The sequence below is a fragment of the Epinephelus lanceolatus genome, chromosome 3, assembly GCF_041903045.1.
Source record: "Epinephelus lanceolatus isolate andai-2023 chromosome 3, ASM4190304v1, whole genome shotgun sequence".
Classification (NCBI taxonomy): Eukaryota; Metazoa; Chordata; class Actinopteri; order Perciformes; family Serranidae; genus Epinephelus; species Epinephelus lanceolatus.
This window is the reverse complement of record NC_135736.1, coordinates 35,972,820-35,991,540: the sequence shown is the minus strand read 5'-3', so window position 1 is coordinate 35,991,540 and position 18,721 is coordinate 35,972,820. Positions and strand designations below refer to the sequence as shown.

At 41.9% G+C, this 18,721-nt stretch overlaps 1 protein-coding gene across 4 annotated transcripts; it reads right to left on the bottom strand.

The window, feature by feature from the left end:
* Positions 1-1,533: 1,533 nt before the first annotated feature.
* On the bottom strand, positions 1,534-17,364 carry scrn2 (secernin 2). 4 transcript variants are annotated; one of them, XM_078166308.1, is made up of 9 exons: positions 17,269-17,354; positions 13,265-13,427; positions 10,889-11,070; positions 10,135-10,334; positions 7,732-7,947; positions 7,438-7,603; positions 5,571-5,751; positions 3,444-3,600; positions 1,534-1,937 (listed from the first exon to the last, which is right to left on the bottom strand). In XM_078166308.1, the coding sequence occupies exons 1-8, from the start codon at positions 17,292-17,294 to the stop codon at positions 3,448-3,450; spliced, it is 1,287 nt and encodes a 428-aa protein (XP_078022434.1). In that variant the 5' UTR covers positions 17,295-17,354; the 3' UTR covers positions 1,534-1,937; positions 3,444-3,447. The 4 variants fall into 4 exon arrangements, with proteins under 4 accessions (XP_078022434.1, XP_033481247.2, XP_033481245.2 ...); XM_033625356.2 differs by lacking the exon at positions 17,269-17,354 and adding an exon at positions 14,115-14,285; XM_033625354.2 differs by lacking the exon at positions 17,269-17,354 and adding an exon at positions 13,534-13,961.
* Positions 17,365-18,721: the final 1,357 nt, after the last annotated feature.

Here is an 18,721-nt window from a genome sequence, read left to right as displayed (position 1 = left end):
GCTTGCATCCTGCATTGTTTTACATGAATGAAATTAAAAATCACCCATGTAAAACACTTTGTGACTTTGTTTTGAAAAGCGCTTTATAAATCAAGTTGTTTAGTAGTAGTAGTAGTAGTAGTATATTTAATGGATATTTCATAATATATTCAGTGCATAACAGTGACAATACAGAACAGCAGATAAACTGTACAATTAACTGCAGATAGTTTGTGTAAAGCTATCTGTTTGGATGAATTTAGAGTAGTTTATTTCCTGTAAATATTTAATCAGAGACTTTCCTAAAATTTGTAGGAAATTAATACAATTCTCTATTTTGTATATATTTGTTCTTTTTACCAATTGTGTTACTTGTGCATTGTTTTATTAGGTCTTTGGTTGTCTTAATTGTGTATTTTTGTAATGCAGGACAATGTTGTTTAGCAGAGAGTGAAGGCTCTGTGAGTAAAGTATTTTTTAGTACATATATTAATTAATAATCTAAGCTTAAAAAAAACAATTTCATCTAGTTTCCTTCACAGGAATCTATGAAGTGTTGGGATACAGGCCTGCTAAATTAGTCATTTACTTATTTATTCTAAAAGTTTTCTCACACCTTTTAAAATCAAGAAGGACCCAAAACCTCCTGTGATGCTTTGGTGACTCCTTAGGGGGGTCGGGACCCCCAGGTTGGGATCCAATGTTCTACATCCATGATAGCTGAGAGTTGCATCCCATTCATCTATGCATTCATGGGCAGATTATGAGACAATAGGCTCCACCACCTCTCCTACATAGAGCTAGAGTCTCTTTGTAATTGTTTTGTGACTCTTTGTGATTAGTATGAGTCTCTTTGTGTCACTCTGCAGCTGTTATGCATCTCTTTGTAGTCGTTTTATGTGTCTTAGGGTCTTTTTGAGTCTCTTCCTGGCTGGTACATGTCAATTTGAGTGACATTTTGCAGGTCAAGGCAAGGGTGTCCCTGACACCACACCTACTGTATAACCTGCTCAAAAAATTAGTTTTAGAATTTCAGATATATAGATTCAGGTTGCTCAAATTTGATTGGTTAAACTCAGATCCAAAAATTCAAGCCCATCCTGTCCTGTTTAGCTTGGATGTTGAATTTTGAAAATTTGAGTTTTTGGATCTGAATTTGTGAACACTGAAATAAATATGTTCAAATTTAGCTTCTGAAATTGCAAATCAAGTGATTTCAAATTTTAATTTAACCAGTGGTGTTTAAATTTCCATACTAAGTATTCAGTGGCTGTTTAAAATTCAAATACTTACATTTCTTATTTGCTTCCACTGTTATTTACTTCCATTCTGGGAGCCTCCCGAAAGTTTAATTTGTATTTGCAATATTAATAATTTATTGAATAGAAATCAACACTTGGCATCAGTGTATCAATATAATATTGCTGCAATTTAAAAAAATAAGATTTAATTTAAAAATGTAATTTAAAAAGTGTTAATAAATTTAGGTTTAATGTGGACATACTCTAATGATGCACCACAAGCATGGCCAGAGAGCTGACAACACACAGGACAGACTAAGCACATTCTTTATTAGATCTTTCCCTACAGGTAGCCCTCAAATGACAACCCATTCATTTGCAACAACAAACAAAAAGTTAAACAAACGCCACACTCAGTATTTGTGCAACTTCACACAGCTCGCTCTACATACAATTGCCTGTGTAGTCTACATCATTAAAGGCCTACTCACTAATGAGGTGCACTCATTTGCTCCCTGGGTGATACAGATGATACATTTGCTCCAATCACAAGTGCAGTTTAGACACGTAGTCTGTGTTAATGATGGAATGGTGTCAGGGACGTGTGATGTGTGAGTGAGGGAGAGGCCAATCAGACGAGGAGCACACAGAGTTTTTAACAGTCCCAGGGCGCTCTCCTGCAACTCTGCGAGCGTTAGGGATGTCCACCTGAGGGCGCTGTAACAGAGGACAGTTGAACACAGCACACGTTAAGCACTTAATAAGCTTTGCTGGGAGCACGGTCACAGTTACACTTCCACACAGGGATATTTCTGTATTTGCATGCAAAGGGTGCGTGAAGTCAGAGGTATCGGGGCAGCAGAAACACACTGAGACATCAGAGACTTGTTATTACAATCACAAGCTTCAATGTCTCACAATGGCTTTGACCTTTTAATAAGTGTAGAAATGCTGTCACTATCCTGTTTTTGTTTTATGTGCTTTAATCTTCAAGAACACTGTGAAAGAATTGCTGGCCAAAAATAAAACACTAGCTGACTGTTATCACATTTCACAACACATTTTGCAGCTGACAAATATTTCCAGATATTTAAATGCTTTGTACCAGCACAAATTGTTCCTTTCCAGAGACAAATGCAGACTCTCTATGATCTTAAAAATCATTATCAGATTGGGTTTGGCTCGGATGTTATACCCGCTATCTTCCCAATTAAAGGTCCAGTGTGTAGGATTTAGGGGCATATATTGGCAGAAATGGTATATAATATTCGTAACTGTGTGTTCTTTAGTGTATTATCACCTTAAATTAAAAATCATTGAGGTTTGTTACCTTAGAATGAGCTGTTTATATCTATATACAGTGCGGGTCCCCTTCCATGGGGTCCGCCATGTTGTTTCTACAGTAGCCCAGAACGCACACACCAAACACTGGCTCTAGATAAGGCCATTCACGTTTCAGTTCAAAATTTCAGCCCTGCAACCTCACCACTAGATGCCACTAAATCCTACACACTGGACCTTTAACATGAGAATGAGTCATTTTAGCTCACCTCTTCTTGAGATGTTTTTGTACGCCATTTTGTTCTAGTTTGGGATCTGGCCCATTTACTGTATATAAAGATGGATGACATGACAGCTCCCCAAAAGTGAAGCTAAAACATCTTCGCCCCCTGGTGGCCGGCTGCAGTACAGGTCATACATTTAAGATAGTTCTTATCATGCTGATGTACTGTATGTTTAAGTTTTCATTCCTCTGATGACTTTGGTTATAATTCGTTATTTGATGCTATAAAAGGAGATCTGAAGTCATGATTGACAGCTTCATGTGTCCATCTGTGTGCTCACAATCTATGGTGCTGCTTGTAATTAGTCAAGAAGGGTGTATGGGCAGGAACTCCATACTGTGGAGGTCACTATGTCACCAGTGCAACATGGCAGCAGCTGTATCCAGGATATTTTGGCTTCATTTTTTTTTTACTGTGTGAGAAAACAGAGCTGTGTTGTCCATCTTTACAAACAGCCACTGATCTGACCCTATACTGGGAGTTTATCCTATAATCTGTAGTGCCACTAGAAGTAATTGTATAATCATAGTTAGGCATATCTATATTACAGTAATCCTCTCTTCAGGGTTTGAGTTCCTTGACTCCCAAGTTTTCCCTTAACACCAGGAACACATTCATGCACGATACAACATCAGACACAGCTCCTGCAGCCTCCCACCTCCTCACTGGTAGAATTTTATCTCTGTGTCCACGGAGTCAAAAAACAAGTCCCCCAGTTCTTCTCCTGGGATCTCTCCGCTCAGCATGGCTGAAATGTCGCTCAGACACTGCGATTCCAGGTCCCTCAGGATCTCATAGGCACCTAAACCCTCGTCCTGACACAGCGAGAAAAAGACAGACATGTCAACAACAACAGTCACACTGAGGTCAAAGAGCATCTGCATAATCTTTGTTTAAATCTGCTTCACCCTAAAAATCGAAATTACATATTTTAAGCCAATATCTCCAACACTCTGAAACTCAACCAAAATCTAGACAGATAAACAGCACTACAGGTCAGAGGAAAAATATGTATTTTTTATTTGGGGCTGAACTGTCCCTGGAGTTGTCTAAATCCTACACTATGACCGAGCCCCTGTGTGTAATATCATGTACAGTTCCAAGAATCCAGATCTCACTCTTGGCCTTTTCAATGTCCTGAGTGTAATTCAACCAGGGCGTCTGCAGCAGGAGACACAGACTTAATGACAGCAGTTGCACACCAGTTATCACACACCTCAATTTCCTCTACAGCCTAATCTGGGTGTCTGCACACTCTCTTTGCTCACATAAACAGCAGGCAATAGTTTTGTCCCAATGCCATATTACATACTGATAATATATGATATGTGCTGCATACTAATTCTTGGAGTATATGGTTTTGGGGTTTTTTATAGTTAGTTTACAAAAACACCTAACTGCATGAAATACATGCACCAAATACATCAAGGAAAAATGGAATCAGAGAATTTTTTCTTAAAAATGTACCTAACAAAATTAATCAGTTACTAAATTAGTCGACGATTGATTTAATAGTTTGACGACCACTCATAGCAGCCCTATAGTGGACCTTGATTTTGTTTTCGTAGACTACTGTTACTTAGGTGAATAATCAACTTGTATGCTAACTTTTAAGCCACCATGGAAAGGTCCAGTAAGTGCTATGGATGAAATTGAAACACCCATGAGTTTGCATGTCAGTCCACAATGACTGCAGAAAGTCCTTCGCTGAGGAATACTGTGTGATAAAGTAGAAAAGCTCCAGAACAAGCTAGTAAATTGACCCTGAATTGAGATTGCTTTTTTAAACTACAGTTTCCAAGGTCGAGAATTACCTTCGTAGGTACCACTTTCTCATGCCGTTTCACCTTTACCTGCAATGATCAAAACCACTTCAAAAGACAAAAGTTCACGTTCTTTCTCTTGAAATTTTGCTGTGTCAGTCTTATTTTGTAGCCAATGATAGCAAATTTTACGTAGGCCCTTAAACGGCCAGTCAGAGTTGATTTGTGACATGGTTTTACCCTGGTAGCAGCATGCAGCAGTGACACTGACTTCGCAAATGTACAAATCGGTTCCACCTTAAACGAGCTTCTGTGAAATCATCGTAATAATGTTCTACAAGAGCCACATACAGCCAACAGATCACCTGGGATTTTAACGGGTCCAGTGAGCTCCTCCAGACCTCAAATATATTCGTACTTCTCATTTAGGGAACCGATTATGACATATTTGTCTCCTTTATCACTAAAAGTTGGTTCACACAGTCAACATACATCTGTTGCTGTTTTTTCTACCCTGTTCCTTTATGGAGCCATTTTAATGACCCCAACAATCCTGACACTATCTTGCCATGGCACAGTCGCTGCATCCTGGATTTAGCGCCACCCAAGATGAATGTGATTGGTTTAAAGAAATAAAAACAACCCAGAGCATTTCTCCCCTGTCGCAGAATGATACTGACACAGCGCTCTGGAGATAGATCTGGCGACATGAGACTATCATGATTGAAACCCTGCTCTTTGGCTTTGATTGTGTACTTGTAGTGTGTTTATGTTTAGTCTACACCCATGCCATGTGTCTTGTCTCCACACACTGTGAGGTCCTGTTGTGTTTTGCTCTGCACTGGGAGTGTCAGTCCGGTGCTGCATGACTCGCCTGTAATTTATCAGCAACATCTGACCAAGGTCAACTCTCAATAAAACTGAATCAGTTCTGGTTGTGTATATAAAATGAACATGAGCTTCCAGGTCTGCCGAGATCTGCACAGGACTACCATTAACCTAAGTCATCCATCAGTGCCCACCAGGTTGGTATCCATGGTGTTGAGCGCCACCTGGTGGGCCTTGTACAGGTCATGTCTGCGGTCCACCTGGCTCTGAAAGCGAGGCTGCTTCCTGACAGGGTCGTCTGGGCCGAACTGTGGGGAGACCACCCTCGGCACTGGAGTGTAAAAGTCCGAGAAGATAAAAGGCTTGAATATAGACCTAACCGGGTAAGGTGGGGTGGGTTAATAGGGAGAGGGACAGGAAAGAGAGAAAGGCAGACTCAGAAACTCCCACCAACCCAAACTGGAAACAGAATGCAGGAAAACCAAAGATGAGGAGGGAAAGAATATTTGGAAAATTTAAATGACATTTCAATGAAATTAAATTTAATGGAATAGTTCAGATCTTTTCAAGTGGGGTTGTATGAGTCACTTACCCATAGTCAGTGTTTTACAAACAGTAGACGTTAGTCAGCACACCCCCAGTTTAGAGAAGCAGGCTGGAGTCTGACACAGACGCTAAGCAATATACTGCTGTGGAGAGCTCAGCAGCAAAATGTATTTTAGCCTCCTTAAAAACTAATATTGGTTTAAGTTTGTGCTATATTTATAATATTTTCACTGCTTTACCTTGCCGTAGACAGCAATTCCTGATGGGAAAATTTCAAAGCCAGACTCCATTGAGAAAAACAGCGATTTAACATTGCAGAACACAGGAGCTTCTCGTCTAACGCTGCCTCGATCAGTCAGTTAGTTTGTTTTATTGTGTGACTTTGGCATTTAAAGGGGGGTGTTCAGATTCACCAAAGTCACACAATTACACAAACAAACTTAGTAATCGAGGCAGTTGCAGACCAGCAGCTCTCTTGTTCAGCAAGCCAAAATTTATGTTTTTGTCAATGGAGTCTGGTGGCTTTGATGACAGCATAGACGAAGAAGCTGTTCACGGCTTCCCTGTCGGACACGTTGTCTGATGGAAAGGTAAAGTGGTGAAAATACTCTCAATTTAGTGTTCATCTAAACTGTTTCAGATTTTTTTAGGTGGCTAAAATATGTTTGTTGCTGTCCCATCCACAGCAGTGTATTGCTTAGCTTCCATGTTGGTACTGCTGTCCACTTCTCCAAACTGGGGGCGTGCCAGCAGCACCAACTGTATGTAATACACTGACTATGGATATGTACACCATACAACCCCACTTCAAAAAAATCCAGACTATCCCTTTAATGTTAGTACATTTTGCTACAAAGTACAATCAGTTTTGAGTTTCAGTGTTTTCCCCAGACACCAGGAATGCATCTATCTGCTATGATATGATTGGCACCAATATCCAATGTTCCTCTGGTTGAGTTAAATGTCTCAGCCAACAGCGGGCAACTGTACTGAGGATATATTGTAACAAGAATGCAGAGTCAAATATTTTAAACAAGTTGGCTCCCTCATGGAAGTGTCTGGGGTGAAACACCAAAGCAGGAGCAACATATTTAAGCACCATAGAAGTCTAAACAGCCACTGAGGCAGCACGAAACACATTTTGCAACAATTATAAAAGTGCTTTATTTTATAGGGTCATTGTTTCCTAATAATCTTTGAAATTCCTGAAAATAACTATGTAATTCAATATTAATTACTAACTGGTCTTACATAATAGCATAAAAACAAAGTTCTGAGACAGATAGTTTAGTTAGTTCAATTAGTTGTGTTGAGTTTATTACTTTATATCATGGCAGTGCTGCTTACGAGAGCAAATTTAAAAGCTTTCATATAAAGGGATGTCTACAGTATTGTGTTTCCCGCAGCGTGGCAGAATAGACAGATAGTTTCTTATATGAAAATGTTGTGGTAGATACGGCTTATAACAGTCTTAACTGACATTTAGAGGAATTCTTCCTTTAGTTAGTGACATACCTGGAGGGGTCAGGGGTGGCAGTGAAGAAGTGGATGCAGGGCAGGCTGGGGTCTCTGGGCAGGACAGACACCATGCTGCCTGTGGTGCAGAAACCCCCAGAATCCATGCAGATGCCGCTGGGCTTGTCCCTCAGAATGGACATCATCACCTCTGCCGTCACTGAGCCTGAGACCAGAGACAGTGCAGGAGAGACACAGAGTGGTTGGAACAGCAGATTGACATGCATTGGCAGGCATGCTTTAAAGGTTATGTCCACAGGCATTCTGGGAAATGTATGACTTGACCACCCTCACCATCATGTTGCTGGAGTAGCTCTGTGCCTCCCTTGTAGCGCTTTTTGGCCAGCTCCATCCTGGCAGGCGGGTTGTCCGGGCTGAACACCTGGGAGAAGTTGAACTCTCCCTCACCGTCCCACCAGCCCTGAGCCTGGGCCACACTCCGCAGCTCTGGGTGCTCCGCGGAGACGTCAGCACCGATGGTCAGCTGGTTGGAGATGTTCTTCACACCCTCTGAGAAGAGGAAGTGAAAATCTTCTGCTTACGAGTGCAATATGTTTGAAATTTTCCACTTATTAGCCTGATACATGCTGTTTATATAACGCCTGCTCGTTTGCAAACACACTCTAAGAATAGCAGCCTGCAAGGTTTATCTCCACTTGACAGAGTGATCCAGCCCTTGTGAATGAGGGTCTGTCCCGTCACCATAGTTTCAGGATTCCCTGAATTATGACACATCTCTTTAAGCTGTGGTCTCATGTTGAAGAATGAAGAATGAACAAAGAGATCTGTATTTACTATTCAAATATTTTGTAGGGATTTTCAGCACTCCTGTGTGGTTGGGTGTTGATTTGCTTTATAAGGCTTATTAAGCATCAAAGCACTGCGCAACTACAGTCTGGTTTAGCCTTAGTCCTGCAGATGTGTTTAGCCTTTGGGGTGGCAGACGTGGTCTGCTGGACGGACTACAGCTGAGGTCCAGATTAAAGGATCTCAACAAATACTAGATGCATTGCCATGGCTGACTTTGGTGATCCCCTGACTCTATCAGGTCAAAATACACCACAGGCACTGTGTTGTTAAAAACAAAAAGGCGCAATTATTCACTGAGAAAGCTGAGTGCTGTAGCAGGAGTAAATATCGCATTTGCTGGGACTATTTCCAGCCTCAGATTAATACATACTTGGTGCTCTAGTGAGTCTTAAAACACTCAATTTGAAGCTACGCAAAAGTGCTGATTTTTGCAAATGCAAAAGAGGCCTTTGATCACTGAGCTGTCGTTATCAGTGTTTCAGCTCTTGGTTGTCAAGTAAACTGTTATTCTGTATGTTTGTTCTATATTTCTGTAGTTCTTCGTTGCATATTTTTTCTGATCCAGGCTGTGCACGACAGCCTACCAAGCCCGGTTAATCATCTGGGGCAGGAGCGAAACACTGTCTTGTGCTCTGGAAGAGGATCCCTCAAACACATCTTAAGTAGCCGCCCAAAGGCCCTCGGCTGAGGCTGCTATCGCTAGCAGTTGCAGAGACGGTGAACTCAGCCATTACCAGCAAACACCATCTCCCACAGATGACCATCACCTTTGTAAAGGCTGGACAGAAAAACATCCCACAACCGAGATCAGCAACTGGCCTCCTCACCTCAGCAGCCAACTGGCAACTGAGAGTTGATCTTGGCCTGCACCTGCAGTTTTCAGAATACATCTCCTCAACAACCCTACATCCAGATATGGTCATCTTTTCTCATTCCACTAAGCAAGTGATCGTGGTAGAACTCACTGTACCTTGGGAGGAGCGCATAGATGAAGCACAAGAGCGTAAACCTGTCAAGTACCAGAAGCTGACGGAGCAGTGCAGGGCCATCAAGAATATCAGCAATGCCGCAGAGAGAGCCACTGAGTGACTCTGGCTGCTGGGATGCAAGCTGGGGACTGATCACCCCCGGCTGGATCACCTGGGTGAGGGTGTCTGATGTTTGGAAAGGCCCCAAACACCCGATGACCCCAGGATACATCACTGATGATACATCCCAGCGCATCCACAGGATTTAATCTATAAGTAAGTCATTACAATTTTTAATATTGGAGCCTTTCTTTGCTGCCTTTGTATACTTTACTGTCCTGTACTATTCCAGTTCTTTCTTTTCCAAAATGAGGGTAAGGATAGCGGCCTCCAAGACTGTGTGATTTGGTGCTTTATGAATAAACCTGACAGCAAGAAATGATGCTGCATACAAAGTACAACACAGTCTAGCTGGATTCTGTATTTAGATTAGACTTCATTATTTATAATTAACCTCAAACTCTTGTGTTTTTCCTGCACAAACTGCTGAAGACACATTAAAGGGGTAACACAGATCCAAATGGTGCAAGGCTTTGTTAGCACACTGTCACGTGAAAATCAAAAATGATTTGACAAAATGACAAATTCAAATTCAAATTCATGACAAATTCAAAACAGAAGTCTGTTGAGGAGTATTATCCGACCTCCAATCTGTTCAAAGACCTGCATGCCACATTAAATAAAAATTAAAGAAGGCAAACAAAACACAGAGCACAGACAGTTGCTCAAGCTCAAGACGGACAGAAATCAGAGGTGTTTGCAAGTCATGTATCAAGCTACAGTCTCTAGTTACTAAAATGTAAATATTGTTAATGTATCCTTCACTCTACACCCTCAATTTTTAACCCTCCATCCTCACCTGTGACCTTCTGCGCCACCCACAGCCTTCCAGCAGTTTCCAGGACCCAGGCCTCATTGCGGTCCACCAGGAGGAAGGTGTTGTGGTAGCTGAAGGGCTCGGGGTCCTCCCTGCACTGCCCTCCCTGGCCATGCTGCTCCAGGAGGCCGGTGATCACTGTCAGCGCCGCCCAGGCACTGTCACCACGCTCCAACCCCAGTCTGAGGAACAAATCATGCTGGATTACTTCAGAGTGTAAAGTCTGAGTTTCCTCTTTTACGAGGCATCAGTTACGCAGTTATAAAAGCAGTTAGTTATTTATTAATGGTAATTGATTCTTTTATTCCCATGTATGTTTTTGCTTTTATTGATTTATCTATTGTTTGATCAGTTCGTCTTTTAAATAACCATGACGACCCGATAAGTTTGATGTTTACACGCTCCTTTGCTACCTTGTGTTTTGGAGGAAGTGCTTCTGTACCTGACAGTCACTTGACAACTCTCCAGAGAGTATTTTTACACACAGAGATGAATAGATAAGTGCCACACTTCAACAGCGCTTACTTCACCTGTCATAACATGCTCGTGTCAATCTACACACCCTTCCAATCAAAGCCTGAGAGGATTAAGTTAATACTTGTGCTGAATATACAACACCCAAGCTGTATTTAATTAAGATGCAGTCAACAGTTGCTCTGAAGATTTGTTTGTCTTTACAGCTAAAATTGTATAAACTGTTCACATAATAATTCTTTATAAGGTTTTCAGTGCCCACCTGACGAGGTCCATGCCCAGCAGAGCCTCTCCGGTGGCGATGGGCTCTCGGGTCCACACAGCCTCATTTCCAATACAGACTCCCTGGTCGTTGGCTCCCATTTCAGCGCCCCACATCCAGGCAGGTTTGCTGAGGACAACAGCGTGGCTCTGCTCCACCTGAGGGATCTGGATGTATGTGCACTGCAGACAAAAGATGTACTGAGAATGAGGAAAAAACAATGCAGTTGTTGTATAAATTAAGGTCCGATTGCATTGCACAAACGTGTGTGGTAATTAAAGCTGACACGCCTGTATTGGACAAAGCTTTCCACATCAGTGAAACTCTATTTGGAAAATTACATCCACTTGCTGAACATAAATGGATCTAATCACCGCCTGCTTGACACATGTGTGTTCTCCATTTTATTACATTAAAGCAGCAATACCATGAGATAAACACAGCCTTTGATATGTTAATGAATCCATTAGTTCCATTCAGAATTAACCATAATGAAAGGGAGAATGCTGTTCTGATTTTTGAACATTTGTGTCACAAGTCATCAGCCTGGAAGGTTCCCGAGGTTCACAGATGACATCACCTTCACTGGACTCATCTCTGGTGCGCATGAGTCTGCCCACAGGTGGGAGACTGACCATCTGTTGGCCGGGTGCACACAGAACAACCTGGAGCTCAACGTTCTAAAGACAGTGGAAATGGTTGTGGATTTTTAGGAAGAGCGCAGCCCCATTTGCCCCCATCACCCTCACACACTGTGTCGGGACTATATCTCTGTGCAATGTACAGAGCACATTCTTTTTATACTTTTATTTATACTTTGTAGTGTGAACCTCTCATTCTCATTCTGTGGACAACTTTGCACATTTCTGCACAAACCACTACTTCTAAAAATTGCACTGTTGTTTCATTTCAATTCAGATACTGTACATATCTTCTAGTTTTATTGTGCATTTATGTTTCTTGATTTTTGCAATACTTGCTTTTATTTTCTCTTACTATGTTTGTTACACACAAATACACACAAGTAAATTCCTTGTATGTGAAAACCTACTTGGCAATAAACAAGATTTTAATACTGATCCTCAACTGGATTGCAAATTGAACTCAGCCCCCCAATCACATGAAATTTAAAGGACTGCCAAAAAATATATATATTTCCCTCTCACTAATCCTGGGCGGTTTTGGATTCCTTATTTGGAGTCTGACTTTTTAGAGGAGTGATCATTTTTTGTGACAACAGTTTTAAATTTCATCTTTACCCTTAAAGCTGCCCAACATAATATCCTTCACCATTACTGCATTTAGGTGGAGGCAGAAATCTCTGAGGGAGATATGTATGTCACAACCTGGACAAATTACCACAAGGGATAGTATTTCTTTATATGACTAATGCCACTGCATACCAAGTTGAAAGTCTTGGGGTTCACCTATGGACACTGGGTTGCTTATCTACTAACAAACTTCTAAACTGGAGGGAGCGTAAAGCAGCCTGCATCATAAGGGACTCTTGGCTGAAGGGATACCTGGACTTGCTTAATGTGGAACAGGCGGCCTGCCTTTTAAAAGCCTTCAATAAGGGGCTGGAAGACCACTGGGACACTGTCTGTACACTTTTAAAACAGTAGTTCCCAGTTTAAAAGGCTTGTATACAATGGATGTATGAGATCCAATGTATGTTACATATGTGACATTCCCTTGCGTTCCCCCACCCCCAATCTTTTTTATTTTTTTATTTTGGACTACTGTTTGCTTTGTACTGTTTTTTTTTTGTTTTGTTTTGTCTTGTTTATTTTCTATTCTTGTGTCTTTTCTATCTGAATTTCCCTTGTTGAATGTGTGTTAAATCTAAAAGAATTAAACCGTTAATAGCAAAATAAAGTCTTGGGGTTTTTCTTCTTTTTTTTTTAACTCAACAGCAAATCCGAAAGACAGAGCTGATGACGTCAACTGAGACCAGAGCCCAATTGACACATGTGGACAGAACACGTTCCTGTGTATCATTAACATCAGCACCAAATATGATCTACTGTATCAGTCAGTATTTCTGCCACTATCAGTGTCACTAACTTGAGGTGGGAAGGAGAAAGGACTGAATTCCTTTCTCTTAAACATTAACAGAAAAGAAAATTTCAACATCCGAGTCTGCTGTAAATATTTCACCAGTCTTAGCAGGGTTATTGTGAATAGTGATGCATGAATACTAAAAGCTAATTTAGGATTTTTATTATTAATTCATTGTCTGCAATACACCAAACTGTGTGTGTGTGTGTGTGTGTGTGTGTGTGTGTATGCAGTTTATCAGTCAACTTGTGTATGTCAGTGATGCCTGTCAGTCAGCTGTACCAGCAGCTGTGTTGGGTGGGAGGACTGCTTTACCTCCAGCATGGAGCCCGGGGGGTGAGATGCTGCAGGGTAGTGGGCCACCTCCTGCACCTCATCCCGGGGACGGTCAGAGTTCTTCCCAAAAATCACATGGTCATCGCGAGAGCCGGGGGGCAAGGAAACAAAACAATCACATGACATGGGAGGCTCTGCCATCCTGCAACACAGAAACACCAGTCACGTCAGAAGTGTGCATGTCTCTGTGTGTGGGGGGTTAAAAGTGATGAAATGTAAAATAAGCACTGATCCAACCAAGGGACTACCTCATGTAAACAATCTGACTTCTAACTAATCATAAGAGTCTGACAACGCGTTTGACATCCGACACGAGTGAGCCTACACCCTTGTGACCATAATGTGCATGTGTGGAGTCAAGAGGAAGAGTCTCCCTCCGTCCTCCACCCAGCTTTTTTTTTGCAGAAAGACAGATCCAGCCAGTGCATTGCCCATCCCTTTCACACAGGGATTAGGAGGCAGTCTTGTGCACAGCACTTTATTGACTGTAATCTTCACAAATCCGTCCGCCACGTTGCTCCATTATCGCACTCGTCTCCCATTTGCGACCATGAATCGCGTTCAGCCCGGAAATAATGTCGCCAAAAGTGCGCTGATCGCAGATGTCGCCTGTGGCGGAGCTGGGTTTGTGATCAGTGTTTGATCCAGATAAGGCCTGACTGAGCCAAGTGGCCACACTGTCACTCCCCGTCTCTTTCCGGAGCAGCGACGCGCCTGTCGCTCCGTGTCATTCCGCCTTTATGTGTGGCTCCCGCAAAACGCTCAACTTCAGGGATCATAGTATGTAAACTACAGCTAGTGTCAGAATGCTGCTATAGAAAATGTTTACCTTTTTTTTCAATGGTGAGAGCGCGCGGCCGGCTGCGAGGAGGCAGGTTGGAGATACCGAGTCACGTGACCGAGAAATCCAAAGGTATGTACTTAAAGGTCTCGTCTCGTCTGGCCACAAGCACAGCTCACCGTCTCAGCCAGGAGTCCAGTCCACACCTGTAAAAAGCTGCAGGCCTGAATCATGATCATCTTCATCAGGAGTCTGCTTCCCCTGCGCCTGTTTGTCAGGGCTGCAAACCCCCCACAGTCAACACACCAACCCGCTCCTTACTTAAAGTTTTTATAACCAAATAATAATGAAGTCTGGTGCCCCATATAAAATACACGTGTATAAAACTGTAATTAGATACAAAATATTTGTTCCACCATAGTTGCTGATTATCAGCATGAGTTCATGTCTGTGTGACTCAAAATGATGAGCTGGACAAAGTCTCACCTCGCATTAACATTTTCATGAGAAACATCACTAACTGCCAGAGTCAAAGGGCCACAGTGGTTTCACTGGTTCCCAACTGGTGGGTCGCAGTCCAAAGATGGGTCACGGGTCCATTCTGAGTGGACCGCAGTCAGCATTGGGCTCGTTACTCTTTTCAAAAGTAATGTACTTATCTCTTTCTGCCAACAGTAATTTGTTACACTACTATTATATTATGTTTCCGTTACACCCCATAAAACTGGCAAATGCCTATATCCCCAAAATGGAGATGTCGGGGGTGTCAGTGGCTTAGTGGATAGAGCAGGCGCCCCATGTACAAGGCTGTTGCCGCAGCGGCGCGGGTTCGAATCCAGCCTGTGGCCCTTTGCTGCATGTCATCCCCCCTCTCTCTCCCCCTTCACACTTACCTGTCCTGTCCATTAAAGGCAAAATGGCCAAAAAATAAAAATAAAAAAATTGAGATGTCGGCCTCTGTGTGAATGTCACGTTAATCGCTGCTAGGTGTAGCTAAAGCTAGATAGCTTCTATTTACCTGGGGGTCTTCTGATGCCTTTGACCAGTATTCAACATTTCATCCTCTACATATCCAGCCACAAGCTTCATCACTTCTTTGTAGCTGCACCTGTCCACGATTAAAATCCAGTTTTGGATGTTTAGCCAGTGTAGGGCTACAGCTGACCTCTGCAACTGAGGAGGGCTCACCTTTGGTTGGGTGTATTTCCTGGAGCTTCACTTTGTTGTGCTGTCGGTTGTAGTAGCTGAGGTGTTTCAGACCGGAGGTTTGGGGACGTGTTTTTGCAGTGGAAAGAGTTTTAGTCCGACTACATGCAGCAGCAGTGTTTTTGTCATCTTTCCTCCCAACAAAATCAAAATAATGGCATTATTTCCAGAGTCTAAGGTAAACATTTCCACCTAGCTTGCTGCTTTATGACGTGCGTGCACAGCATGACGATTACCAAAATGAGTCCGCTGATGTGACTGTTGTATTTCAAGTCAGTAGTGATGTGATAAGGAAAGTAATGTTGCAACGAGTTGTTTGGTTTACTGGAAAAGTTACTGGTATAAGAAATAATATTACTGTAACACGTTACTGCCCAACACTGACCGCAAGTGACTCACAAACATGTCAGGTTTGTAAAACCCACTTTATTTTGAAGTATTGTAAATTTTCAGCACAAAGTTTTTATTCTGAAGTGCTGTTTCCTGCTGTAGAGTGAGTGAATAATGGACAGTTACTTGAGACAGAAAACTAGCTCGACAACATGGCTGAACACAAATATGGCGCTGAATGTATTAAACTGTGTGGACCTTCAACTAATGACTAAGGAGAAATCTGGACCCCGTGGCTGGACCAGTTGGGACCTACTGTCATAGAGAATAACTCTGCTTTGTGCCTCTTTATAAAGTTTGAAAAATAACCCTGATGGTGTCATTAGGGTTATCACTGCGTTATATTTAACTCAGAAGTTGGAGGTCGGAGCAGGGAGCGACTTCACACTCGAGTTGGTCAGAAAACCAAAGTGATGTTAACAATACCAGTTGAGAACAGGACATAACGCTGTATTTTGTGTATAGAAACACTGTGGCAACATGACAACAGATAGAAGTTGGACAGGACTGTTTTATTGACACAAATAAGAGAGAAGTGCTAATAAACTACAGCTTTCACTACTAATGATGCACAGAGCAGACATGTTAGATTTTGAGGTTGTGATTGGTGAGGTTCTTTCGACTTTCCGAGTCATAAATCTGACTTCAGGAGGCATTCCAGTTGAAATTTCTGACTGTGACCTTGAAAATTCTTACTCCCTAGTGCAAGTGGAATGCACATTATGATTGTACAGAGCTGCATTATGGGAAATGTAGGATCCAGTGTGTCAGGAGCTTGACCCATACTATCAATCAATTAAACTTTATTTACTTTGCACCTCTCAAACAAAGTGCTTTACAAGCAATCAAGAAAAGGGATCTTAAAAATACTCTGTTAACAATAAAGGGTTCCCACACATTTTCACGGACAAAATTTCCAAACTTTTCTTAATTTCAGCTAGCTGGCGTACATTAAGGGGAGACAATGCACAGAGAAAAGGAATAAACATACGCAATAGTAAACTAAACACTGTCACAGACTGATGTACATTAGAGCTACATTTAGTCGACAGCTGCAGCAAATTAATTTGCCGTTATGTTACATTACATGGAACGTTACTGTAACAATTTCATGATATACAACAAAATTCAATGACTTTTCCAAAACTTTCAGTGACTTTGACTAATTCCACCACTTTTCCAGACCTGGGGAATGTGATTGTGAAACTCTGTAACTTTTCCAGGTTTTCCATGACTGTGGGAACCCTCACAATCAAATTTTGATTAAAAATAAATAGTAAAATAAGTAATAATGATAATAAAATAAGTATAGATAAATCAATAAATAATAAAACCATACAATTCTAAAAGGCTACATAAAAGCCAGGCTAATTTTTTTTTGTTTAAGTTTAAAAATATCAGTATGTCCAGCTCCTCTCAGAACTACTTACATCATGTTTCGTTATGGATGAAATATGTTTCCATAGCTGTCAAATCATGTAGTATAGAGTTGAAAGCACAACGCTTCCTGATGAAATGTGGTGAAGTGGAAGTATGACATGACATAAAGCAGAAAAACTCAATGTAAGTACCTCAAAATGTACAGTACATAAGAAAATGTACTTACATAACATACTGATCACCACTGGTCATGGACGTGATTTTTGACACATGAAAACACAGACTGAAAGGAAATATAAAGCTTGAATGCACTTCATTACTGTTCAAACAAAACCATGTGTCTGCAAATTTCACTTCTTCAGTTTGTCGACTGAACCAAGAAAAAATCTGCTGAATGGACAGATAGTCACTGCTTAAACTTGTCTCATCTAACACATGGAATTTCACCAAATCTGACCAGTTAATGAAACTTTAACCCAGATAATTAGCAGGTCTACTAGTCTGCATAAAGGAAATGTAAACTGCAAAGAACAAACAAACAAACAAACAAAAATGCTTCTTCTGCAGTCATAGAGTCTTGTCTTTTCTGAGGACTCATAGTTTTTGCACTGTGAAAACCACACTACACACTACTGCTTCTTACTAGTACCGGATCATATGTTGGCTAATCAGTGTAATTAAAGGTGGGTGAATTCCTGTATGTTGATGGGTTTATCCAGTGGGTGTCTCCCATTGTGGGTGCTTCACTGAATTATGTCGCTTACACTTCCTGTCTGTGGGCTCAGTCTTTCCAGACACTTCCCAACACATTCCACCTGCTGTTTGCATTGACCCAATCTAAATCCCACTTCATCCTGCAGTGATTTATTCATTTCCCCACTAAAGGGTTTTTTGGAGGGGAGTTTTTCCTTATACGCTGTGAGGGTGCAAGGACAGAGGGATGTCATGTGCTGTAAAGCTCTCTGAGGCAAACCTGTATACACTTTATTAATCCCCAAAGGGAAATTCATTTTTCTCACTCTGTTGTCATACACATATACACACAGGCCCGAAGTACACACACATGCACAAACGGGACCGATGCATGCATTAAATGGAGAGATGTCAGAGTGAGGGGGCTGCCCATGGACAGGCGTCCTGAGCAGTTGGGGGTTTGGTGCCTTGCTCAAGGGCATCTCAGCAGTCTTCAGGAGGTGAACTGGCACCTCTCAGCCACCAGTTCACGCTCCATATTTGGTCCGGACAGAAGACTTGAACCAGTAACCCAAGTCCCTATGGATTGAAATGAATCAAATCGAGTCGAGTTGAGTCGAGTCGAATTGAATCGAATCGAATCGAATTGAATTTAGGGCCACACGGTAGTGTGGTGGTTAGCACTGTCGCCTCACAGCATGAGGGTTCCCATGCAGGAATTTTGCATGTGCGGAGTTTACATGTTCATGTAAACATGGGTTTTCTCTGGGTACTCCGGCTTCCTCCCACAGTCCAAAGACATGCAGGTTGGGGATAGGTTAATTGGTGACTCTAAATTGTCCGTAGGTGTGAATGGTTGTCTGTCTCTATGTGTCAGCCCAGTGATAGTCTGGCGACCTGTCCAGGGTGTACCCTGCCTCTCGCCCAATGTCAGCTGGGATAGACTACTGCAAAATGGAGTTAAACTACAAGTTTGATTACATGTG

Coding starts and splice junctions, on each gene's coding strand:
- scrn2 (XM_078166308.1), bottom strand. CDS start 17,294: ATGACCAGTGGTGATCAGTATGTTAT. Junction 11,071..13,264: donor CCCCGGGCTCCATGCTGGAG/GTAAAGCAGTCC, acceptor TTTTGTCTGCAG/TGCACATACATCCAGATCCC. Junction 7,604..7,731: donor GCTACTCCAGCAACATGATG/GTGAGGGTGGTC, acceptor CTCTGGTCTCAG/GCTCAGTGACGGCAGAGGTG.